The sequence below is a fragment of the Bemisia tabaci genome, chromosome 5 (genome assembly GCF_918797505.1).
Source record: "Bemisia tabaci chromosome 5, PGI_BMITA_v3".
Taxonomy (NCBI): Eukaryota; Metazoa; Arthropoda; class Insecta; order Hemiptera; family Aleyrodidae; genus Bemisia; species Bemisia tabaci.
Window position 1 is genome coordinate 8441293 of NC_092797.1, and position 27690 is coordinate 8468982.

Sequence of the window (27690 nt, forward strand, 5' to 3'; positions counted from 1 at the left end):
GACCATGCTCGTATTTATTTTCTTTTATTTTTTATATTTCAGGAAAAAGGGGAACATATCTAAAGGGGATGGAGAAGGTTGCGTTCAACTGAGGCCCTTTGCGACGATGGTTTTAAGCACCAGCCAAGGTGCAATCACGTCTCGCTCAATTATCTTTTGCTTCCTCGTCAGCATATTTGCACCACATTTGCATTTTAAAATGAAACGAACCGAATCTCTCCCATAGAGACTTCCTACTTTTAATACGCATATTTTGGCACTCTCAGTGTGCTGAAAACCCCATTTTCCTACTATTCGCTTACACTAGCTTTTTCGTGAAAGAGGTAGAAGAGGTAATCATCATTTTCACGTCATGCCGTCTGCACTACCACGTGAGCTAATATTGAACTTATTAAACCTTAAGAATAAGGATTAATGTGATATGGGGGGGGGGGAGAGCAGTGTCCTACATGTCATGTATGACATTCATTTCTTTTTCAAAAAAGTTTTTACTAATATTTAATTTTTCCTAAAACACGCAAGGTTTATGAAATATTATTTAAGTATACAAAAAAAAACAAAAACTAAAAGGGGAATTAGGTACGCAGAACAAAGCAAGCTACTGCCGGAATTGACACTAAGGACGAAGCCTGCTTTGGGTCTTAACTCGGCACACTTTCCTCCGTTGACCCTTGATGTCGTAATTCTATCCCTGCAACATAAATTAATCATTCGTTATTAGTCGTTTTAAGTACTGTCACTTGAAACAAAATAATTAAACTACCCTGTAAACATTGTTAGGCAAACAAACAAAGAGAAAGAAAAAAAACAAAAAGCAAAAAAAAACCAAAAAAAACCAAAAAAAAAAAGCAGCTTTCATGCATGCACGGGGAAAAGTTGTTATGCATTTATCTTACACTTAAAGAGGACATATCATCATATCATCATCATCACCATCATAATATATAATTCCGTAAGCAGAATCCTTCGGGTCAAAATTCAGCGGAGAACGTCGCACAGTGGACCGAGTCAACAGGAGAGGTCGGACAAAATTTGGAAGCTTTAAATGCTTATAACTCTGTTTATACAAAACCTTGAGGTTCTAAAAGCGGCTCCAATGGTTTCCTCGTGAAATTGCATTCAAGAAGCACCCCTTAAAATTTAAAATTTGACGAAATAAACATCAAATTTTGCAGTTTTCGTAAAAAATTTCATGTCGGACCTCTCTATTTGAATCGAGCCACTGTGCGCCGAATCGATCCGGGCTTGACCGTCCCGGTCCCCCGATGTCCGGGAAAAGAGATGCGGATCGCGCTGCGGGTCCCGCGCCCCTCGCTTCCTTTGGACAGTGGCGTGGCGTGCTTTGCGATATATCGATGGATTCTCCATTCAAACCTATGAAAAAAGATCGATTATCAGGGCGTTCGCAGCGAACACCTTAGTAATCGATTCCTCACCATACCTTCAAATGGCGATATATCGATAATCGATCCTTCACGCCACGCCACTGCTTTGGAAGATCGGTTATCGAAGAATCGAAAGCCTTAGCTTAGATTACCTCCTAACCGTGGTAATAACGATAACGTTTTTCATGAATAAATTCAACCTTTCCGCTCATGGAAGAAAGGATAATTTACTTGGGTTAAATTGCACGCCAAACTTCACTATGACAGTTTCAGTAATACGAAAATATGGCAACCTCAATCTTGACGCTTAGCTTTACTTGTACACGCTTTGAACATGACAGTGTGGGAAAGAAGCAATGCTCGGTTGAGTGGTGAGCTACAGCCGTTGTGGTGCGCAATTTGACTCACGTATGGTTTTGTTTTTCTTGTGACCGGAAAATTCAAAGTTCCCGTAACCCATGGACAATATATAAACGTTAATATCTTAGCTAGAAGTTGAGGTTTCGTTGCGCGAATCGTGTTTTACGTGAAATTCTGGTGAAAAATCATGTATCTGAGTGCTTAAATTCATACCTTGTTTAATGGTCCATTCAAACTAAAAAAGCGAACGTACAGAACCCTCCTAACTTTTCTCAGAGAAAATATTTTATCGAGAGAAACGAGGCAATGTTGGAGTGCTCATACGGCGTCGAAACACACACAACATGGGCCAACATGGGCCAACATGGGCCTTTTAAGCTTCACTCTTCGATGCCGCGATTGTCCTAACGCGGGTTCGAATAATCGCGCCAAACACGGTGCGGTCGACGTCAAACTCACATCAGCGCCTGCGAGACTGCAGGAATACTTCATGCGTTGCGCCAAACAGTACAGTTGGCGTCAACGAACGTTAGCGCCTACAAGTCTGCATGAATACTTCTCGCATTGCACCAAACGCAATGCGAGAGTTATATGCGATAACTATTCGACAACGGGTGTAGGCACATTGGTGCTAGCTGGATTAAGGGCGCATCACACTGTGAAGATGACTTGACACTGACACTCGACCCGCACTCCCTTTCCTGGCTTGCGCGACGCTATATCAAATCTCCACAAAACTAGGCCCTCGCGTAATTTCTGTTAACGGCCCCTGCCCGGGTTTTAACTCAATTAAAGGGTAAATATGTATCTTAATGGAAACGACTCAGAAACTCGGACGATTTTTAAACGATGCTGCGACTCTGAAACTTGAATTGCATAAAATTCATTGTGGTTTAATAAAAAGAAATCAGAACGAACGAAAATATCGAGCCAAAATTTTTTGTGATTTCATTTTAAATCATGCCGAAAATTTCTCGGAAACTTTAAAAAAACTGTGGGTAGCTTTTTAAAAACGGCGTTCAAAAATAAGACATAGAAAGTGGTGCAAAACGTTGCAATCAAAGATAAATACGTTTTCTTTCGCGTGCACCCGTTGGCTTTTGAATCCATTCATCTACGAAATAACTTGAACATGGTTGTTCTACGCTTTTTTACGTGTAGCTTTTCTCAGTGATTGGTGGCCGCGTACCAGCCACAGCCCCTAGTTATTGGTATAATATTGTAATACAAGCTGTTCTGTGTGCATTTTGTTCGCTTAGTCATGCCTAAGGTGATGCACATTCTGAAATGTTTTTCATGAAAAATAGCGTCAAAAGTTTTACGGTTTACATGATAATGCGTTTAAGAATACATTATTGTCAAAAATGTGTTCCTTCTCGAGAGAAAAGTAAATATTGGTTTACAAATATTTCCAACTGTATTTTGCACGAATAAACACATCCTTTTCTCTGCCTTTTGTCTTGCGTTTTGAATCCCATGTTCTAATTGACCCAAAAGACCCGTGTAAACCTATATCTTTAGAAAAAATCATTACCAACCAGCAACCACGATCGAATCTAGAGTTAAATTTAAATAACCGTCTGCTGTTTTCAAGAGCTAAAGCAACATGTATCAAATCATACATGATAATCAAAACCGGTTGGGTATAAAAAGTTGGAAGTTATTCTTTTCTGCGTGAAAATATCTTCAATTCTTACATTTACAGAATGTTTTTTTTTTTTTTTTTTTTTTTTTTGTAAAAACAAAATTCTGAAGGACATTCGTAAAACTCATATTTTCTTAAAAAAAGCATAAACATTAAATATGTCATGGTGGTACGAGCCGATAAAGCTAACAAAACTTTCATCATTGATAAAAATGATCGCATCAAGAAAATGAGGGCCTAGGTACTTTCAGATGTCTCAACCTACGAACATATAAGGAAACTCACTGGTCCCAGCCTAAGCCGGGAAAATAAACACTGTCCACGCAAAAATTGGGGTGAGATGAAATGCATCACTAAAAATACCGCTGAAAATTTGAGAGTTGTTACGGCTGTTGTCTGTAAGACTTACAAACTCTGGGACACGTCATAGTCACCACTAATTATTACCGTGCTCAGGGTACAAGGGGCTCCCACATTTGGGGGTCGCATACCCTCTAAATTAAAGGCGGTTCTCAAAAACCAAAGGGTTCATATGTATGCGGCTATGACACAGCCCCCCCCCCCCATTCTTGATTTTAGTCAGAGGTATCAAGAATATTAAAAAAAAAATACTCAAATTAGCGACGTCATACGTAATATTACCTGTAGATGAGGTATAAAGAGATATTCAAAAACCAGAACTCACCCAACGTCAAATCCAGAATTTAACGAGGCCGTGTAAACTGTCATAATGTCGGGCAGACCTACTGCAAAATTTTGAGCACAAACTTCCTCCGTTTCAGTTCCTAGATTTATGATAACAGCCACAGTATCATCTCTAGAGGTACTCCTAAAATTACAGAAAGAGTTACTCCGTAAACTGACTGATAGAGAAACAAAATAACCTTAATTTTTTGACTTTTGTTGCAATGATTACAGAAGCAGTTTCAGAATTTCATACGTGAAAGGTCGATATTTTGGGGCTAAATTTCTCTCTAAACTCCCCCTTGTGTCCCTCTTTGTGTTTAGCAGCTTAATAGGGTGGCATTATACTGCCGCATTAGCAGAATGATCATGTGAAACGCTTCTGGACTTCCTGAGGTTTAATATTAGAAATCCCGAAAAAATAATTAACAAACCTCAAATTTTTTCAAATTTATTTGAGGTTTTCGAAGTGCAAGGAAATTTCACTTTCCATCTTTGCTCAGCGGCAAATTGAAAATCAACAATTGTCTCAACGAAAACCGGCAATACATGCCCACTCGACAATTAAACAATAGCCTGCCGAGGGTTATGAAAAAAAGAAGAAGAAAAATGAGTGAGCGCTCTAACCATGCGCTTTACGCCATCTCTCAGAACGGTTGCCTTTTTATTTGTATATTTAATACTCAATAAAAATCATTAGAACTAACAATACAAGTATTAAGTATGCTCTTTATCGTTCATACGTTGCTTATTATCACGTAGTCCTTACCTTGTGAACATGTATGTCCATTCGCTCATGACGAAAGTTTGAAATTTTCCATATTTTATGACTGGCGTACGCCGTAAAGCCAATAGTCGCTTAAATATTTTGTAGCTACTTTTAGATTCTTTCTGTTCAGATTTTACATTCTTTCGCCAGTAGTTTGGGTGAACCGGTAACCATGGCTTCTGATTCCTTGTGAAACCTGAAATAATATTTATATTGGTGCATTGTGTATGTAAACAAAGTCAAAATCAAAATTGTGTGAGCTGCCCAAACATAAGTTAATGAAAATACGTAAGAGGAAAAAACAGACTAAAAACATGAAAATATGATGCAAGACTTTTTGAAAAAAAGACGTTCTCATGAATACTCGATCCTAAGAAATCCGAATATGAGGGTCTCGTCGTCCCCAGAGGCATTTCTGATGGAGTGTGGAGGATTATGAACTTTCAGGTAAAAACCATTATGGGGTCCCTGCAGCTTGATTGTTGAAATTTTGTGTTTATCCGGTAGACATAGGTGACCTAGGTTAAGAGGCGGAGCGTGATTGGTCGGCAATGTCTTAACGCTGCTTTATCGTGCCTATATCGGGTGGAACTCTCGACAAGTTAAAGGCACCTCTTAAGTTTCCGACAGTATGTCGTCTATTCCACCTGACAAAGGCACGATGAAGCAGCAATAAGACATAGCCGACCAATCACGCTCCGCCTTTTAACCTATGTCATCTATGCCTATCAGACAACCACAAAATTTCAACAACAAGGCTGCTGAGTACCTTATCAGAGATTCCTCTGAGGACGGTGGGGCCTTCAAATTCGGATTCCAGGGGGTCGAACATAGAAACATCTTTTCCCGAGTCTCTACGTCAATTTACCGAACTGACATTTTTTGAAGGGCGGATCCTGTCCCCCATCTTTAGTTCTCAGTATTTCGGACACGGATAGACCAATTTTGGATTTCTTGGTGTCGAAGTAGGTAAAAATTTCCGGTACGTTCGCATTTCGATTAAATCATTTCAAAATGTTGACGTAAATTCCGACTTTTGAAGTATGGACTCCACTTTAACGCACCAAGGGTGACCGAAGAGGGCTTGGAACTATGAAATTTGGATTCTTTGGGTTCAACACCGTACCTGTTTTTTCAGTCCTGCGCGTCGTTCGGCCGATATTAACCAAGAAATAGGCTTGGGAAGGTGGGTCTGGGCCACCATGTACAGCAATTTATTTATCAGAACAAAATTCAGTGAACATGACCATCCACCGTAAACATTTTGAACTATTTTCAGCAATTACTATTACAAATTGGGCACGCTTAGTCTTCAAAGAGATAATCTCTAAGGTCACTCATTTTTTTATAGATTATTAGCGTCTGCAAGACTGCAGGAATACTTCACGCATTGCGCCAAACGCAGCACGGTCGCTGGCGCTGGTCGCCGTGAAATGCATATGGGTAATAATGGAGATGTTGCATGTGTGAGGTAATTAGCAATCAATTTTTTTCCGTGCTCATTGGAAAAGAGTGAATTAAACTGCACCTACCGGCATTTTTAGTATCATCCCAAGGCATAGGAGTTCGGCTAGGATCCCGAGAGGTCGTAATTCCGTGTCCATAATTATTCGGATCACGGATTTGTCCCTTACGAATAGTCCAATTGTCCTCAACAGCGAGTTCTGCCCCATAATACACGAACGCAACTCCAGGTAATAACAAGTGAATCATGTTCATCGCGTCAATAAATTCCGCGCCCTTCCGATGATCAACTCTGTAGCGATCATGATTTTCAATCTTTAAAAATAGAAAAAAATATAAAATAGAATAGATATAATAGATATTTTAATGCAATTCGTTTAGTTTTAGTTTTAAATCATGTAGACAGATACAAGGAAATACTTGTAGTAGTTACGTTGTATTTTAATAAAATTCCTTAAAAAAAAAATAAAAATAAATTAGTCTTTCACAATGCTGACGAAAGGATACTGATTTGCATAAGAGAATGAAATAGGCCATTTGCAATTATCTCTTGGGAATACTGCCCTGCTAAGGAAAGACATTGTATGAACATTCAAATGTTTCCAAATTTTTCCTGATCACAAATGTGTTTCAGAAGAACGTGATGTATGCTTTCCCTTGAAATTTTCAAGAATTTTAGATTTAATTGTCTAATTAATTAATCGTCTTAATCGTCTAAATTAATCTTAATTAATAAATCGTCTGAAGAATTGAGCGGAGAACATTGACAACTTCCTCAATATATTCGTATTTTATCGAAGAAAATTTGGCATCGTTTGAAGGTTCATACGACGTTTATACTTAGTACGGCAGAAAAGTAAGTTATATTTCAAAAACCATAGTGAAGCGGATGTGGCAAATAAAATATTTATACACTGCGATAAGGTCTAATAAGGTGGAGAAATGTTGCCAGGTCCACACAATTTCGCGGGGAAAACAAAGTCAAGGAGTTCCAAAAATTATAATTAGAGTTCAAAAATTTAATTTTGACTCTAATTATAATTTTTGGAACTTCTTGACTTTGTTCTCGCCGCGAAATGTTGTGGACCTGGCACCATTTCTCCACCTCGTTACATACAGTTCGAGCCACTTCTTAGTGGTTTTTTTTTTTTTTTTTTTTTTTTTTTTTTTGGATAAGGTCTAAAAATGTTAGGCCTCTTATGAAGCTAGCCAGAATTCTAGGTCCACGGCTTTATCTTTATCCTCTAATTGCTTTATTTTTTTGGGTCACTGAACCAGAATCTGAAGTTTTCTGACACCTACCTGGTGAGTATTTGCCACTATGTTGAAAAAAAAATAAAATCCTGGACTATGTCCTGATTAGGCTAGGTTTATATTGTGAGTTGTGTTTGTTACCAGAGGTAGGATAAAAATGGAGATCTTAGGTCAGAGACCATATTATCTAGTTTACGCTCGTATCATAGGTCTATGACGGTCCGGTATTAGGTATGAGGTCCGTACGGTAGGATCTGAAATTCTGAATAGGGGCGCGGCGTTTTGTTGTCAGATGGTTCTCCAACTTTTCTTTAAAATCCGTCGATACACTGACAGGCGACATGCCAGCATGTATAAATATGTGTATGAATGTTCAGATTGAGGTGTGAATATCATGATAGCACTTTCGTAAATAAGCTGAGAGTCATCTGAAGTACTGTGAACATTGGAAATACTTACCACCCAGTTCGGTGGATGGTTGTCTGGTTGAATATCTGACCAACCACGAATAATTCCATCTAAAACGGTAGCATTTTGCTCATGACTGTAGAATATTAACGGAAAATAAAGCGATATATGCGCATTGGGATAAGTCGAATTCCCTTGGAATGCAACCAGCTGCTTCAATGGAGCATATTGCTCCAAAATCAGGAGTCTGGAGAATATAAAAGATAGAAAAATCAATTTTTAAAACATAAATCTGAAACCTGACGATTCTATAGAGAGATGCAGAAATATGAGATACTCACATTGGAATTGGAAAAATCCGAGAAAATCCAATATAACCTCTTCTAGCTGCTCCTTCATTAATAGAGACAAAGTATTAGAACACAAAATTAATCGATTTACACTAACTGAAATGGTATTCCGAAAGACTAACTTGATATTTGAATTGAGCGTAAAACAATGGAGGAATATACGATGTTGAGTTTGGTCGCAGTATGCAGCTATTTTAGCTCCGCTGAGGGCCGGATTGTATACAGTCGAGGAAAACACAGATAGCACCTGGGCCCTATTGCGAGCGCGAGTAGGTCGTGGGTAGATCTCAAATCTCGCCCACAAAATGTAGCGTATGCAACCCGGCCCACTGCAGAGTTCAAATAGTTGCGTGTTCGGGTTCGAACCTAACATCGTACATTTTACCATCATTCTTCTCGTTGTACACGTAATTTCAAATTCGTCTTTTGTGGGTCAGAATTGTTGTATAAACAACGCTATGTGCAAAAGAAGATTATACTTTTGGATTTGGATTATTTTATTGTTTTATTTTATTATTTTGGAGTTTTACGCAATTTTGATTAAATTGGTCTACAATTTTATGAATAAACGTGCATGCATAGAATACAGTACAGACCTTGTTTTGTTGTCCCTTTTTGTGTATTCATCCATGACTAATCGCCAACTGTGAGTGAGGATTTTATTTTCTGGTTGTGCTTTGGTGTAAATGTGCTTCAAGCTCTCATAACCGCTGACGCCTGGTCCGGGTGGTAGCTCAGGCTCGTCTAGTAAAATGTCTGTTTCATACAAATAATCAACTGCATCCACTCGAAGACCGTCCACACCAAGATCGAGCCAGAACTTTATCACGTCCTAGTAATTTAATTTCAATCCTAATTAATAATTTTTTTTTCATACTTTTTTTTATTTATTTATACTCTGGGTAAGAGTGATTCATCCTAAGAGAGAAGTTTGAAAAGTGAATCGGTAAAGCACAGTTAAAATGATAATTTTGAAGCACATGTAGGATATCAATTCGTCGTTTCTCGAACGAATTGTAACTCCATTCCAAGTGTGCAAAATAGACTCAAAACATTCGATATTTTATTAAAATGGAACTGCACTATTTTTGTCAAATTTTTTTTCGATTTTTGTATGAGATCATAGATGAAAAATCGGTGAAATTTTCAGTTAGATATGCCCAAAATTCTGCAGTTAAAATTGCAATTAGTGAGGGAAAAATTGGCAACATTGAAATGTCGTTACGCTCTTTCGAGGGGTAAAAGAGGAATTATCAAAGGAAAAAGAGTTTCAGTTGGCGAAGCAATGCAATCACTCGAGAAACTAAAAGCAAAAATGGAGGCAGGAAAATTAGAAACATGAGTAGAACAGAATAAGGGAAACCAGAATTAAAGGACGGCGGGCAATATAAAATTCAATAACAAGCTGAAGCTGCTATTTCGCACACGATTTAGGTGTAGAAGTTACGGTTTGAGTTGAAAAATGTCCAAAAATGTTTAAACCAGTCGAGATGATTTTTCCATGAAATTCTTATGGTATACCGTCTTTCAAAGGCGAGCGGTTTTCGTTGTAATCTTCGTATCATTAATGATCTTCGCAGGGAACCGCACAGTAACTTCTCGCGGAAAACAATGTTGATAATGACATCAAAATAAGTTGCAAAAATTAGAATTTAGCAACGCTCTTGCGCTAACCTCTGAGAACAGACGGAAGAAATCAAGTTCGCCTTCAACTTGCTGGATATGCAATTTGAGCGGCTTTGGAGTTGAAATAGTTGTATTACCCATCTTAGTTTAGCGTGATGCCCGGATGACGTGTGATTGTCGTTGTGATCTTCATATTTTCAAAGAGCTTTGTAACGGAACATACAATACTTCTACCCGATCCTCTCCACAGAAAAATAATTAATATTGACATAGAAAATAGTAGTTTAAGCCAGAATGAAGTCCCCCTCTCACGCTCATGTCTGAATAAATAAAAACGGGATTATTAAGAAATTAGGTTAGCCGTCAACTCAACAACCCCCACAAATGGTCAACACAGATTTCAGTTGTTTAGTCTTACCTCCATTTCCCGTTGCACATTTCGATTTCGATAGTTCAGATCTGGCTGTTTGGGAGAGAATTGGTGAAAGTAATATTGTTGTCTTTTTTCGCTCCAAGTCCACGCTTTTCCATTGAAAACATGCAACTAAAAAGAGAAACTTATGTAGAAATACAATTATTTTGACCTGAAAATTGGACCTCTTGGGTTAAAGGATGCGCGAGTCTTCATGCTGCAAGATTGTGCAGAATTTTTACTTAATTTTTGACGACTGCTCGTAAGGATAAACATAGAATTCTTATCGATTATTTTCAATATTTATCAATTTTATTCCTTTCTTACTTGCCTGATAAGGCGATGGCTGGAAAATCAGTCAAAAGAAGAGAGGAGGTACTTTAGTCGGACCTGACAATAAGGATGCAGGAAGTCAGCCTCCGAAACGTCAGCTCATCATTATCTTATTATTTTCTCATGCTGTCCTTCGTTTCTAGCCTGATCTCGATTTCGACTGATTTTCGCAAGAAATCCATTTCGGCATCTCAGGCATTTAGGGGAAAGTAGAGAATGTGAAAAAAGAGGTGATACCAGAGGCAGACTTACCCAGTTAGTCGGTTCTGTGACATGTGTGTCATTAAACCGTTTCCCATCATGCCAAATATAGTAATCAGTGTATGGCTCTATTCTATTTTCGGAAAGTTTGAACCACTCATTTTCCGAGCTTGTGTGATTTGGAATGAAATCTATGATAATGTTCATCCCTGTAAAATTAAGCAAAGTCAATGATTTTACCCTCCTTGAGCTTCCTAAAATTGCACTGGTTTTTAAATAAAGTTTAAATATTTTTCAAGAAATAATTTAGAGGGGACAGTTACGATTGCTGTTGCCGTTACTGTTGCAGTTTCCATTCTCATTACCGTTTGCTCACGGAATGAGGAGTTGTGCGAAAGTGGGAATTTAAATGCAAAAGTCTCTTACCGGATTTTACATAAAAATATAAATACAAAATAGGGCATGAAGGGTGAGCGGTGTTAATATGTGAATTGAAAATAATATTGAATTAAAATATGAATTGAGTGGAACAAAGGATAGGGCAGTATGTAAATGACTAAGCCGGGGAACTGCTGTTTAAATTTTGAAGAAGGAGAGTATTGTACGTTGCGCCTTCAATCCATGGGTGATACCGCACGTTTGCGCGTTGTACTGGTGCAAGGAAAGTACTTTGGAATGACTTATCTTTACTGACCTCTGTCATGGATACCTTGAACCAGGGTTTTAAAATCCTGCACTGTTCCGAACATTGGTTCAATTTCCTTGTAATTCGCGACATCGTAACCCATATCTGCCATTGGAGATTTGAAGAAAGGCTGAATCCAAACGGTTTCAAATCCTGTTTCTTTGATGTAATCTAATTTCTCGTACACTCCTGTTAAAATGTATAAATAGGCAATTTAAAGATGTTAGATAAAGAATTTTTTCGATGGTGTCAATGCACGTCAGGTTGGCCTGGCGGTCAGCGTCCCAGACTCTTAGTCAATAAGTCTCCGGATACAAATCCCAACTGTGCAATCACTTATTCCAGGCCACTGGACCTGCAGACATAGATTCTACCCGGTCATAATTTCAGAATATTTTTAAAACTTGGAACCTTGATGTGAGTATAGTGTTTATGGTGACTTAAGCACAGATAACTTGACCAAATGGAACTTAACTTAAGAAGGTCCAAGTGACCCAATCAAACTTAAGTAGATTCCATTGATGAAACCCAACCTTAATTTCATTGAAGTAGTCGAGGGCAACTTAAAAAACTGTAACCTAAGTCGACCAGTGGCGTGGCGTTAATGATCGATTATCGATATTTCCCAATTTGAAGCTGTGATAAAGAATCGATTAGTATGGTGTTCGTTGCGAACACCCTTTTTATCGATCCTTTTCCACAAGTTTAAATTGCAGATCAATCGATTTATTGCAAAGCACGAGCATTGAGTCAACGTCGAGTCACGATTAAATGATAATTAACGCATCAACTGAACGCAGCCATCAGTAGGGTAAAAACAGGAATTTGAGCGCAGTAAATTATCCAACAGCGTTGCATGATTGTGCAGAAAAATATGAATTAAATTACAGCGTTGTATAGGGATTATTGTTGAATATGGCAACGCTGTAAAAAGAAAGTATTGCATGTTGCCCCTTCAATATGCGGGTTATGCAATGGTGTAATAATGCCCCTTCATTTTTCGGGTTATGCAATGGTGTATTTTTCAAGATGGCGCAGCAGCGTTGCCGCGTGGTGCATGTAAATAAATGATTTATTTATTGGTGAAATTTTGCAACATTGCATTTTACAGTGTTGCCAGATGGGGCAAGAAATTAGTTGATTTTTCCGTACAGTGTTGCCAGATTGTGCAAAAAAATTCGGATTTTCGGACTTGTAAAATTTTTCGGTTTCGAGAGACCGTATCTTGCAGTATGGGCCTGGTATCTGATACTGTAGATTAGGGTCTGATTCGGGAAAATTGAAAATTTTTCGGAAAATCACCCTCGTCCGATCCGGTGCGGACCGATGCGATTCTTTTCCATTATCGAAGATCGGAAAACTGTACTGACCGCATTTCGATACGAGTTTTGGTTTTCGAGATTTCGGACTTGTCCTGGGAACGCTAACGAACGCTGGACTATACGAGGGATTTCCCACTCTCGCTCTCCGTTCGTTTCTGTTCGTCCCTTCGAAAGGCTTCTGACCGCCATGTAGGAGCCTACCCTATGATTAGGGCCAGTTTTCACAATGTCGCGCAGTGTCGCTTGCACGTTATGCCTGGTAACGCTAACGAACGCTGGACTATACGAGGGATTTCCCACTCTCGCTCTCCGTTCGTTTCTGTTCGTCCCTTCGAAAGGCTTCTGACCGCCATGTAGGAGCCTACCCTATGATTAGGGCCAGTTTTCACAATGTCGCGCAGTGTCGCTTGCACGTTATGCCTGGTAACGCTAACGAACGCTGGACTATACGAGGGATTTCCCACTCTCGCTCTCCGTTCGTTTCTGTTCGTCCCTTCGAAAGGCTTCTGACCGCCATGTAGGAGCCTACCCTATGATTAGGGCCAGTTTTCACAATGTCGCGCAGTGTCGCTTGCACGTTATGCCCTGGAACGCTAACGAACGCTGGACTATACGAGGGATTTCCCACTCTCGCTCTCCGTTCGTTTCTGTTCGTCCCTTCGAAAGGCTTCTGACCGCCATGTAGGAGCCTACCCTATGATTAGGGCCAGTTTTCACAATGTCGCGCAGTGTCGCTTGCACGTTATGCCCTGGAACGCTAACGAACGCTGGACTATACGAGGGATTTCCCACTCTCGCTCTCCGTTCGTTTCTGTTCGTCCCTTCGAAAGGCTTCTGACCGCCATGTAGGAGCCTACCCTATGATTAGGGCCAGTTTTCACAATGTCGCGCAGTGTCGCTTGCACGTTATGCCTGGTAACGCTAACGAACGCTCGACTATACGAGGGTTTACCGATGCGTATCGGGAACCTTGTGTTTTGGGATGAGCGACTGGGGAATGGATATTGCAATGTTCAGTTTGATGAATTAAAAATTTTTATTATTTTTTATTGGATATTTACAGTTACAGTTTAAAAACAGTTCGCGTTTAGAAAACGCACTAAAAAACGTGAGGGTTGTCAACCACAAACATCGGATCCTTCTCCGAACTTTAAATCTACACTTATGTCATCGACTTTCCGATTGTTATTTTTCCGGGCGATCCTGATGAAACGGAACTTGCAGTCGGATGAAAGGTACTTGGAGTACAGGTACGGTGCGGAGCAAATGAGCGCCAGTAAACTCAAGATGAATAGAAGAGCGTCCCCCGAAATCAATGTTCAACGTGAAATATCCGTTGGTTCATGGGTCGCAGAATAATCTGAGGACTCTAATTCACTTGTATGGATCAAGGGTTTCAGAAAAAACTTGAAAATTGCGGGCAGCCCCCCTCGCGAACCGGATTGTTTAGGAAACTTCAGCACAAGCCTACGGGTCCTCACTCTATACGTCCCGAAATCAATGTTCAACGTGAAATATCCGTTGGTTCATGGGTCGCAGAATCATCTGAGGACTCTAATTCACTTGTATGGATCAAGGGTATCAGAAAAAACTTAAAAATTGCGGGCAACCCCCCTCGCGAACGGTATGTTTAGGAAACTTCAGCACAAGCCTACGGGTCCTCACTCTATACATCCCGAAATCAATGTTCAACGTGAAATATCCGTTGGTTCATGGGTCGCAGAATCATCTGAGGACTCTAATTCACTTGTATGGATCAAGGGTGTCAGAAAAACTTGAAAATTGCGGGCAGCCCCCCTCGCGAGCGGTATGTTTAGGAAACTTCAGCACAAGCCTACGGGTCCTCACTCTATACATCCCGAAATCAATGTTCAACGTGAAATATCCGTTGGTTCATGGGTCGCAGAATCATCTGAGGACTCTGATTCACTTGTATGGATCAAGGGTTTCAGAAAAAACTTGAAAATTGCGGGCAGCCCCCTCGCGAACGGTATGTTTAGGAAACTTCAGCACAAGCCTACGGGTCCTCACTCTATACATCCCGAAATCAATGTTCAACGTGAAATATCCGTTGGTTCATGGGTCGCAGAATAATCTGAGGACTCTAATTCACTTGTACGGATCAAGGGTGTCAGAAAAACTTAAAATTTCATTGCGGGTTCTCACCCAGCGGTCGTGAGGGAGCAACGAAGTGCTTTAACTCCGTTTCCGTGCTGCGGTCCTCGATGGATGCGTCACGAGATGATCAATATTCAACGTGAAATATCTGTTGGTTCGTGGATCGCAGGATAATCTTATGAATCTTATTCAGTTGTATGGAGTAAGCGGTACACTCGATGACTTCGATTATTTACCACAACTTTATATGAGAATGTCCATGGTTGATGATTTCGATACTATACCACAGATAGAAACGTAACATATCAATAATCGATGGTATTTGCTTAATATGTCGAAAACGGTACGTCCTAGACGATTTTTGACGAGATCAATCCGCTACATTTCGATTATAAATTCAATGAGAGCACCAGGAAGCCTCCAAAAGAGTTAGGAAGCCCAAAATCAATCAATCAATAATTATCTTATTGGAATCCACCGTATTGCTTTCAGGGACGTGTCGTAACCCGCGATCTAACATTTAAGGTAGGGTAAAAGATCGATATTCAGGTCCAAATTACTTCACACTCGATTATTTTACCATAGTTTTAAATATAGTACCTATTTAGTGAGAGTATAGATAAATGTGAAACTCCGAGAATCCATCAGGCCTTCACCGATGCCTCCGCGAATAAAGTCAGGGCCAGAAATACAACCAACCTATGAATTTCAATTACATAGAACAATTTACTAATACAATTGTTACGAACCATCGTTTATCAAGCACGTATTTGACTTAGTTTTTGCATAAATTTACTCATTTACTGTGGAAGAACGCTCATTTATACACATTCTGAGCCATATTGGTTAGAATTGGAATCTACAGACTGGCAGTGAAATTTTGGGCGTTAGAAGTTGGTTAGAAGGGTGCGGCTGCACTTTTGGGTCCAAAACCCTCCATGAAAGCGATCTGTCCATACTCTCGCTATAAAGGTACTCTAGTTTTAAATGGACGGAGTTAAACAGAAAGGAACCAAGCCACATCGGTATCGAACCGAGAAAAAGAGGTTTAAAGTTTGACTCCTGCATAAGACTCAATGTAAAAGATAAACTTCAAGTTCGATTTCTGCAAAATTTGTTCCAACAAAAACTTTGAATTTTTGGCGATAGATAGTAGAGCAGTGGTTGAGTTCAAAATCACTCATAACTCAATTTTTTCCAAAATGTGGGTTGGTTCCTTTCTGCTTAACTCAGTCCAAATAGGAATACATCAATATTCAATTATTTCGATTCATTACCATAGTTTTTTTAATAGGAAAACAGCGATGGTCAATTATTCCGATTCTTCACCGTAACATCAAATGGAAAAATCTAATCAGTTGATGATTGCGAATATTTACCGTGATGGACCACCAGACGAGTTTCTTAACCAAAATTTCACGTAAACCATGATGCGCACACCGAAAATTACCGAAATATGATTCTTGAGATTTAAATTCAAACTACCCGCTCATGAAAGCTCGCAATGCTCCGCGTGATTCACATCACACGCTAAACGTTATCACGATAGTTTCTGCGATATAAAAATCTTGACACTTTGGATCAGCTATAGCAAATTGTTTACAGTTTGAACAGCACATGATGGGAAATGAATACTTGTTGCTCGATTGAGAAGCTTGCTGAAAGCGTTGTAGTGCTCGATTTGAATGTCGTAGAGCTTTGAGCAGTTCAAATTCCCCGTAACCAATATGTGAAATGAAAACGTTAATATCTTCGTTAGGAGTTGGTTTCAGTAATTTAGTTGCGTGAATCGTGTTCTCCGTGAAGCTCTGGTTAAGAAACACGTATCAGAATGCTTAAATTCGCACCTCATCTAGTGGTCCATTTTAAATGGGAATGTAACAATACTCGATGATTTCGATTACTTACCACAACTTCACATGAGAATGTTAATGGTCGATGATTTCGATAGAAATAAAGGTAAAAATATCAATAATCGATGGTTTTTGCTCGGTATCTCGGAAACGGTGCGTCTTAGACGAATTTTAACGGCAACACATCCGCTACTTTTCAAATATGATTGCAATGAGACCACCGGAAGCCTCCAAAAAATTTATCAAACCTAAAAGATGTTGAATTTCATTGCGGGAACCCCCAGTTGCGAAGAACGGTATTGAAAAAGCTCCAGTAGGTACATTGCTTTACGGTCCCCGTCAAAATCAGAACTGAGAACTCAAGAGGGAACTGATGCATTTGATTGTGAGTCAAAATCAGAACTTCATAAAGAACTTGAGATAAAGGATACCACAGAAGCGGATCATAACTCTAGTAAAGATAAAAAGGGTGATGCGAAGATCCATGTAGAGATGGATAAAAACCATGTTTTGAAGCCCCAAAATCATGAGAATGATTTTTTTCTTCTTTCTTTAGGATTTTATGACTTATGATTCACTCCACTAGGCTTTCAAGAAGCTTGATTTTCATACGAGAAGCCAAGAGATTGAATGGTGTGATGACTATGAGAAATCAAAAATGCTCATTTTGGACGCGAATCCAGGCAAAGTGTCGAGTTCCATAAACTCGTGTTGAGCGCTGTGGAGATAATTAGAGGATTTTATGACCTATGAATCACTCCACTAAGCTTCCAAGAAGTTTAATTTTCATATGAGAATCCGAGAGATTGAATGGTATGATCAGTATTAGAAATGAAATGTGCTCATTTTGGACGCGAATCCACGAAAAGTGTCGAGTTCCATAAACTCGTGTTGAGCGGTGTGGAGATAATTAGAGGATTTTGTGACTTATGATTCACTCCACTAGGCTTCCAAGAAGTTTAATTTTCATACGAGAAGCAACGAGATTGAATGGTGTGATGACTATGAGAAATCAAAAATGCTCATTTTGAACGCGAATCGGCAGGTTAAGTGTCGAGTTGTAAAAAGACTCATAAAAGGTCCTGACTACTTGCACAGCATGGTGTACATAATGATATGCACAAGGCAGCTGATTTGTGCGCTGCAATAAGTATTTTATGCAAATATACAAGCAAGAATATTAAGATCTTGTGGCAGTACTTGAAAAGGGTGTTACGATACCTATAAGGCTCAAGGAATTTGAAATTGACCTATACAAAGAAACTAATATTTACTGATATCTTGAGTGGTCACTGTGATTCTGATTGGGCAACAGATGAAAACGATAGAAAGAACACGACAGGCTTCTTATTTCAATTATTTGAAAACTGTACCATTTGTTGGAATACCAAAAGCAAAACTCTGTGGCTACCTCATCCACTGAATCAGAGTATATGGCGCTTTTTGAAGCTGTCAGGGAAGCTCTTTGATTGAAATCGTTTCTGAGTAGTATTAATATGACTGCAATAACTCCCATTTTAATTTATGAAGACAACACCGGTTGCATAAGTATTGCAAAGAATCCAAGTAGTCACAAAAGATCAAAACACATGCATGTAAAGTATCATTTTTCTAGAGAACAGGTAGAAAAAGGGCTAAAAAATGTGAAATATGTTCCAACAGGTGATCACCTACCCGATTTACTGACCAAACCGTTATCCACCATAAAATTCAAGAAATTAAGACCAGGGCTGGATCTTCAAAATTAGCAAAATTAGAAATTAGCAAGTCAAAATGCAAGTGGACTCGTCAAAAAATCCAAGTGGACTCGTCAAAATAAGTCTCCTTTGAATATATCCTTCAGCGCTCTCTAAGTGTTTTCTTTGCTCTCCTCTATCGAGTTGAAATGTAAGCTAATGAAACAGACAAAAGTCGCAGGGAAGATCAAAACACATAGATGTAAAGTATCATTTTCTAGAGAACAGGTAGAAAAAGTGCTAATAAATGTGAAATATGTTCCAACAGGTGATCAGCTAGCCGATTTACTGACCAAACCGTTATCCACCATAAAATTCAAGAAATTAAGACCAGAGCTGGGTCTTCAAAATTAGTAAAATTAGAAATTAGCAAGTCAAAATTCAAGTGGACTCGTCAAAATAACTGACGTATTCACCTGATAGAGCGTTGTAAAGTTTCCCTGGTCAGTTTCTTATATAATCGTTGTACCGCGAGGAATATATTCATGATATCCAGGGTGCAATCCATTTGAGGACTGTGCTTTTGTCTCAGGGTCGTAGCCGTAGACTCATTTGAAGTAAAATTTAATGAATCTTCACCCTCGGTTATTTTACGAAAAAATAAAAGGAAACGCGAGCATGACACTTGACACGCATATTTTGATCAGTTATCTTTCTAATATCCGATTGAAAGCTATCGAAGTTCAATTGTAATATAGAGGAGGATAAAGTCCAGGCCATTATCTGTATTAAAATCTGAATCAATAAAAAATTTTCGATATTTTCCGGACAGACCTCTTTTCAGTATCGTTTTGAGTAGAAAAGTTTCATTGCGGGTAGCCCGAACGGGAGTGGAAGATGAACCGACAATAAATTCCTAAGTTGGGACACTGTATTTTTCTTTTAGATTTGATTTACTTCAATAGTAGGGTAAGTTATAGGAAATATAGTTTGATTTTTTTTTAAATAAAAACGAACAAATGAATTTTACACAGTTATTATCCATATTGAAAACGTCCGCCTCTTAGAAAACGCAAACACGTTTCGAAAACGCAAACACGTTTAGAAAACGCAAACACGTTTCGAAAACGCAAACACGTTTCGAAAACGCAAACACGTTTAGAAAACGCAAACACGTTTCGAAAACGCAAACACGTTTAGAAAACGCAAACACGTTTCGAAAACGCAAACACGTTTAGAAAACGCAAACACGTTTCGAAAACGCAAACACGTTTCGAAAACGCAAACACGTTTCGAAAACGCAAACACGTTTCGAAAACGCAAACACGTTTAGAAAACGCAAACACGTTTAGAAAACGCAAACACGTTTGGAAAACGTCCTTGTCTAAAAAACATCCGCGTTTCAAAAACGTCCACTAAGATTCCAGGAATGCGAAAAGAGTTGCTGAACAGGTTTGTCCGCTTCCTTTTCCAGACACGTTGTTACTCCATCTCAAACTCAGCTCCAGAGACACTTCCGCTGCGGTTGGGTTACATGTATTCACAGAAAGATTTTACCAAGTCTTTTGGGAATTGCATACATAAGTCGGTTCATCTTCCACTCCCGTTCGGGCTACCCGCAATGAAACTTTTCTACTCAAAACGATACTGAAAAGAGGTCTGTCCGGAAAATATCGAAAATTTTTTATTGATTCAGATTTTAATACAGATAATGGCCTGGACTTTATCCTCCTCTATATTACAATTGAACTTCGATAGCTTTCAATCGGATATTAGAAAGATAACTGATCAAAATATGCGTGTCAAGTGTCATGCTCGCGTTTCCTTTTATTTTTTCGTAAAATAACCGAGGGTGAAGATTCATTAAATTTTACTTCAAATGAGTCTACGGCTACGACCCTGAGACAAAAGCACAGTCCTCAAATGGATTGCACCCTGGATATCATGAATATATTCCTCGCGGTACAACGATTATATAAGAAACTGACCAGGGAAACTTTACAACGCTCTATCAGGTGAATACGTCAGTTATTTTGACGAGTCCACTTGAATTTTGACTTGCTAATTTCTAATTTTACTAATTTTGAAGACCCAGCTCTGGTCTTAATTTCTTGAATTTTATGGTGGATAACGGTTTGGTCAGTAAATCGGCTAGCTGATCACCTGTTGGAACATATTTCACATTTATTAGCACTTTTTCTACCTGTTCTCTAGAAAATGATACTTTACATCTATGTGTTTTGATCTTCCCTGCGACTTTTGTCTGTTTCATTAGCTTACATTTCAACTCGATAGAGGAGAGCAAAGAAAACACTTAGAGAGCGCTGAAGGATATATTCAAAGGAGACTTATTTTGACGAGTCCACTTGGATTTTTTGACGAGTCCACTTGCATTTTGACTTGCTAATTTCTAATTTTGCTAATTTTGAAGATCCAGCCCTGGTCTTAATTTCTTGAATTTTATGGTGGATAACGGTTTGGTCAGTAAATCGGGTAGGTGATCACCTGTTGGAACATATTTCACATTTTTTAGCCCTTTTTCTACCTGTTCTCTAGAAAAATGATACTTTACATGCATGTGTTTTGATCTTTTGTGACTACTTGGATTCTTTGCAATACTTATGCAACCGGTGTTGTCTTCATAAATTAAAATGGGAGTTATTGCAGTCATATTAATACTACTCAGAAACGATTTCAATCAAAGAGCTTCCCTGACAGCTTCAAAAAGCGCCATATACTCTGATTCAGTGGATGAGGTAGCCACAGAGTTTTGCTTTTGGTATTCCAACAAATGGTACAGTTTTCAAATAATTGAAATAAGAAGCCTGTCGTGCTCTTTCTATCGTTTTCATCTGTTGCCCAATCAGAATCACAGTGACCACTCAAGATATCAGTAAATATTAGTTTCTTTGTATAGGTCAATTTCAAATTCCTTGAGCCTTATAGGTATCGTAACACCCTTTTCAAGTACTGCCACAAGATCTTAATATTCTTGCTTGTATATTTGCATAAAATACTTATTGCAGCGCACAAATCAGCTGCCTTGTGCATATCATTATGTTCACCATGCTGTGCAAGTAGTCAGGACCTTTTATGAGTCTTTTTACAACTCGACACTTAACCTGCCGATTCGCGTTCAAAATGAGCATTTTTGATTTCTCATAGTCATCACACCATTCAATCTCGTTGCTTCTCGTATGAAAATTAAACTTCTTGGAAGCCTAGTGGAGTGAATCATAAGTCACAAAATCCTCTAATTATCTCCACACCGCTCAACACGAGTTTATGGAACTCGACACTTTTCGTGGATTCGCGTCCAAAATGAGCACATTTCATTTCTAATACTGATCATACCATTCAATCTCTCGGATTCTCATATGAAAATTAAACTTCTTGGAAGCTTAGTGGAGTGATTCATAGGTCATAAAATCCTCTAATTATCTCCACAGCGCTCAACACGAGTTTATGGAACTCGACACTTTGCCTGGATTCGCGTCCAAAATGAGCATTTTTGATTTCTCATAGTCATCACACCATTCAATCTCTTGGCTTCTCGTATGAAAATCAAGCTTCTTGAAAGCCTAGTGGAGTGAATCATAAGTCATAAAATCCTAAAGAAAGAAGAAAAAAATCATTCTCATGATTTTGGGGCTTCAAAACATGGTTTTTATCCATCTCTACATGGATCTTCGCATCACCCTTTTTATCTTTACTAGAGTTATGATCCGCTTCTGTGGTATCCTTTATCTCAAGTTCTTTATGAAGTTCTGATTTTGACTCACAATCAAATGCATCAGTTCCCTCTTGAGTTCTCAGTTCTGATTTTGACGGGGACCGTAAAGCAATGTACCTACTGGAGCTTTTTCAATACCGTTCTTCGCAACTGGGGGTTCCCGCAATGAAATTCAACATCTTTTAGGTTTGATAAATTTTTTGGAGGCTTCCGGTGGTCTCATTGCAATCATATTTGAAAAGTAGCGGATGTGTTGCCGTTAAAATTCGTCTAAGACGCACCGTTTCCGAGATACCGAGCAAAAACCATCGATTATTGATATTTTTACCTTTATTTCTATCGAAATCATCGACCATTAACATTCTCATGTGAAGTTGTGGTAAGTAATCGAAATCATCGAGTATTGTTACATTCCCATTTAAAATGGACCACTAGATGAGGTGCGAATTTAAGCATTCTGATACGTGTTTCTTAACCAGAGCTTCACGGAGAACACGATTCACGCAACTAAATTACTGAAACCAACTCCTAACGAAGATATTAACGTTTTCATTTCACATATTGGTTACGGGGAATTTGAACTGCTCAAAGCTCTACGACATTCAAATCGAGCACTACAACGCTTTCAGCAAGCTTCTCAATCGAGCAACAAGTATTCATTTCCCATCATGTGCTGTTCAAACTGTAAACAATTTGCTATAGCTGATCCAAAGTGTCAAGATTTTTATATCGCAGAAACTATCGTGATAACGTTTAGCGTGTGATGTGAATCACGCGGAGCATTGCGAGCTTTCATGAGCGGGTAGTTTGAATTTAAATCTCAAGAATCATATTTCGGTAATTTTCGGTGTGCGCATCATGGTTTACGTGAAATTTTGGTTAAGAAACTCGTCTGGTGGTCCATCACGGTAAATATTCGCAATCATCAACTGATTAGATTTTTCCATTTGATGTTACGGTGAAGAATCGGAATAATTGACCATCGCTGTTTTCCTATTAAAAAAACTATGGTAATGAATCGAAATAATTGAATATTGATGTATTCCTATTTGGACTGAGTTAAGCAGAAAGGAACCAACCCACATTTTGGAAAAAATTGAGTTATGAGTGATTTTGAACTCAACCACTGCTCTACTATCTATCGCCAAAAATTCAAAGTTTTTGTTGGAACAAATTTTGCAGAAATCGAACTTGAAGTTTATCTTTTACATTGAGTCTTATGCAGGAGTCAAACTTTAAACCTCTTTTTCTCGGTTCGATCCCGATGTGGCTTGGTTCCTTTCTGTTTAACTCCGTCCATTTAAAACTAGAGTACCTTTATAGCGAGAGTATGGACAGATCGCTTTCATGGAGGGTTTTGGACCCAAAAGTGCAGCCGCACCCTTCTAACCAACTTCTAACGCCCAAAATTTCACTGCCAGTCTGTAGATTCCAATTCTAACCAATATGGCTCAGAATGTGTATAAATGAGCGTTCTTCCACAGTAAATGAGTAAATTTATGCAAAAACTAAGTCAAATACGTGCTTGATAAACGATGGTTCGTAACAATTGTATTAGTAAATTGTTCTGTGTAATTGAAATTCATAGGTTGGTTGTATTTCTGGCCCTGACTTTATTCGCGGAGGCATCGGTGAAGGCCTGATGGATTCTCGGAGTTTCACATTTATCTATACTCTCACTAAATAGGTACTATATTTAAAACTATGGTAAAATAATCGAGTGTGAAGTAATTTGGACCTGAATATCGATCTTTTACCCTACCTTAAATGTTAGATCGCGGGTTACGACACGTCCCTGAAAGCAATACGGTGGATTCCAATAAGATAATTATTGATTGATTGATTTTGGGCTTCCTAACTCTTTTGGAGGCTTCCTGGTGCTCTCATTGAATTTATAATCGAAATGTAGCGGATTGATCTCGTCAAAAATCGTCTAGGACGTACCGTTTTCGACATATTAAGCAAATACCATCGATTATTGATATGTTACGTTTCTATCTGTGGTATAGTATCGAAATCATCAACCATGGACATTCTCATATAAAGTTGTGGTAAATAATCGAAGTCATCGAGTGTACCGCTTACTCCATACAACTGAATAAGATTCATAAGATTATCCTGCGATCCACGAACCAACAGATATTTCACGTTGAATATTGATCATCTCGTGACGCATCCATCGAGGACCGCAGCACGGAAACGGAGTTAAAGCACTTCGTTGCTCCCTCACGACCGCTGGGTGAGAACCCGCAATGAAATTTTAAGTTTTTCTGACACCCTTGATCCGTACAAGTGAATTAGAGTCCTCAGATTATTCTGCGACCCATGAACCAACGGATATTTCACGTTGAACATTGATTTCGGGATGTATAGAGTGAGGACCCGTAGGCTTGTGCTGAAGTTTCCTAAACATACCGTTCGCGAGGGGGCTGCCCGCAATTTTCAAGTTTTTTCTGAAACCCTTGATCCATACAAGTGAATCAGAGTCCTCAGATGATTCTGCGACCCATGAACCAACGGATATTTCACGTTGAACATTGATTTCGGGATGTATAGAGTGAGGACCCGTAGGCTTGTGCTGAAGTTTCCTAAACATACCGCTCGCGAGGGGGGCTGCCCGCAATTTTCAAGTTTTTCTGACACCCTTGATCCATACAAGTGAATTAGAGTCCTCAGATGATTCTGCGACCCATGAACCAACGGATATTTCACGTTGAACATTGATTTCGGGATGTATAGAGTGAGGACCCGTAGGCTTGTGCTGAAGTTTCCTAAACATACCGTTCGCGAGGGGGGTTGCCCGCAATTTTTAAGTTTTTTCTGATACCCTTGATCCATACAAGTGAATTAGAGTCCTCAGATGATTCTGCGACCCATGAACCAACGGATATTTCACGTTGAACATTGATTTCGGGACGTATAGAGTGAGGACCCGTAGGCTTGTGCTGAAGTTTCCTAAACAATCCGGTTCGCGAGGGGGGCTGCCCGCAATTTTCAAGTTTTTTCTGAAACCCTTGATCCATACAAGTGAATTAGAGTCCTCAGATTATTCTGCGACCCATGAACCAACGGATATTTCACGTTGAACATTGATTTCGGGGGACGCTCTTCTATTCATCTTGAGTTTACTGGCGCTCATTTGCTCCGCACCGTACCTGTACTCCAAGTACCTTTCATCCGACTGCAAGTTCCGTTTCATCAGGATCGCCCGGAAAAATAACAATCGGAAAGTCGATGACATAAGTGTAGATTTAAAGTTCGGAGAAGGATCCGATGTTTGTGGTTGACAACCCTCACGTTTTTTAGTGCGTTTTCTAAACGCGAACTGTTTTTAAACTGTAACTGTAAATATCCAATAAAAAATAATAAAAATTTTTAATTCATCAAACTGAACATTGCAATATCCATTCCCCAGTCGCTCATCCCAAAACACAAGGTTCCCGATACGCATCGGTAAACCCTCGTATAGTCGAGCGTTCGTTAGCGTTACCAGGCATAACGTGCAAGCGACACTGCGCGACATTGTGAAAACTGGCCCTAATCATAGGGTAGGCTCCTACATGGCGGTCAGAAGCCTTTCGAAGGGACGAACAGAAACGAACGGAGAGCGAGAGTGGGAAATCCCTCGTATAGTCCAGCGTTCGTTAGCGTTCCAGGGCATAACGTGCAAGCGACACTGCGCGACATTGTGAAAACTGGCCCTAATCATAGGGTAGGCTCCTACATGGCGGTCAGAAGCCTTTCGAAGGGACGAACAGAAACGAACGGAGAGCGAGAGTGGGAAATCCCTCGTATAGTCCAGCGTTCGTTAGCGTTCCAGGGCATAACGTGCAAGCGACACTGCGCGACATTGTGAAAACTGGCCCTAATCATAGGGTAGGCTCCTACATGGCGGTCAGAAGCCTTTCGAAGGGACGAACAGAAACGAACGGAGAGCGAGAGTGGGAAATCCCTCGTATAGTCCAGCGTTCGTTAGCGTTACCAGGCATAACGTGCAAGCGACACTGCGCGACATTGTGAAAACTGGCCCTAATCATAGGGTAGGCTCCTACATGGCGGTCAGAAGCCTTTCGAAGGGACGAACAGAAACGAACGGAGAGCGAGAGTGGGAAATCCCTCGTATAGTCCAGCGTTCGTTAGCGTTACCAGGCATAACGTGCAAGCGACACTGCGCGACATTGTGAAAACTGGCCCTAATCATAGGGTAGGCTCCTACATGGCGGTCAGAAGCCTTTCGAAGGGACGAACAGAAACGAACGGAGAGCGAGAGTGGGAAATCCCTCGTATAGTCCAGCGTTCGTTAGCGTTCCCAGGACAAGTCCGAAATCTCGAAAACCAAAACTCGTATCGAAATGCGGTCAGTACAGTTTTCCGATCTTCGATAATGGAAAAGAATCGCATCGGTCCGCACCGGATCGGACGAGGGTGATTTTCCGAAAAATTTTCAATTTTCCCGAATCAGACCCTAATCTACAGTATCAGATACCAGGCCCATACTGCAAGATACGGTCTCTCGAAACCGAAAAATTTTACAAGTCCGAAAATCCGAATTTTTTTGCACAATCTGGCAACACTGTACGGAAAAATCAACTAATTTCTTGCCCCATCTGGCAACACTGTAAAATGCAATGTTGCAAAATTTCACCAATAAATAAATCATTTATTTACATGCACCACGCGGCAACGCTGCTGCGCCATCTTGAAAAATACACCATTGCATAACCCGAAAAATGAAGGGGCATTATTACACCATTGCATAACCCGCATATTGAAGGGGCAACATGCAATACTTTCTTTTTACAGCGTTGCCATATTCAACAATAATCCCTATACAACGCTGTAATTTAATTCATATTTTTCTGCACAATCATGCAACGCTGTTGGATAATTTACTGCGCTCAAATTCCTGTTTTTACCCTACTGCCATCCTCAATTATTTATCATAGGCTATTAAAAATCTGCTCACTAAAACCAACTTGTTGGTAAACTGCTGAGTTGATTCATAGAAATACAAGATGCGCCGGTGCAATTAATTATTGTTCATTTTAGAGTGTCTTCATAGGGGACCTTTGAAGAGGCATGAACAGGTCTGGTCAACTTTTTGTCACTAGAGAGTAAAGTTTTTAAAAAAAGGGGGGAGGGGGAGGGAAAGGGGGAGGGGAAAGGGAGGGAGAGAGAGAAAGAGTGAAAAAATAATCATTTAATTCTCGTGCCTACCTTTAAGATCTCCGACACCATCTCCATCCGAATCTTTGAATGAACGTAAATAAATTTGATAAATGACTGTCCTTTCCCACCAGTCCGACTCTGGGGTTGTCTGGATCACTTGTAGATTCGAACAGCATAATAAAGAGAGCAGTAAAGTTGATAGGCTGGGCATCTTTCTAATTTAGGCGTAGAAACGATGATCAC

The 27690-nt window shown here is 39.6% G+C and overlaps 1 protein-coding gene across 1 annotated transcript; it reads right to left on the reverse strand.

Annotated features, from left to right (window-relative positions):
- Positions 1-40: 40 nt before the first annotated feature.
- Positions 41-27690, reverse strand: LOC109034943 (probable maltase). Its single transcript, XM_019048374.2, has 10 exons — positions 27496-27690; positions 11586-11765; positions 10943-11100; positions 10364-10489; positions 8916-9151; positions 8021-8216; positions 6376-6622; positions 4844-5039; positions 4076-4219; positions 41-691 (listed from the first exon to the last, which is right to left on the reverse strand). Exons 1-10 carry the CDS (start codon positions 27656-27658, stop codon positions 535-537), a joined length of 1803 nt encoding a protein of 600 aa, XP_018903919.2. The 5' UTR covers positions 27659-27690; the 3' UTR covers positions 41-534.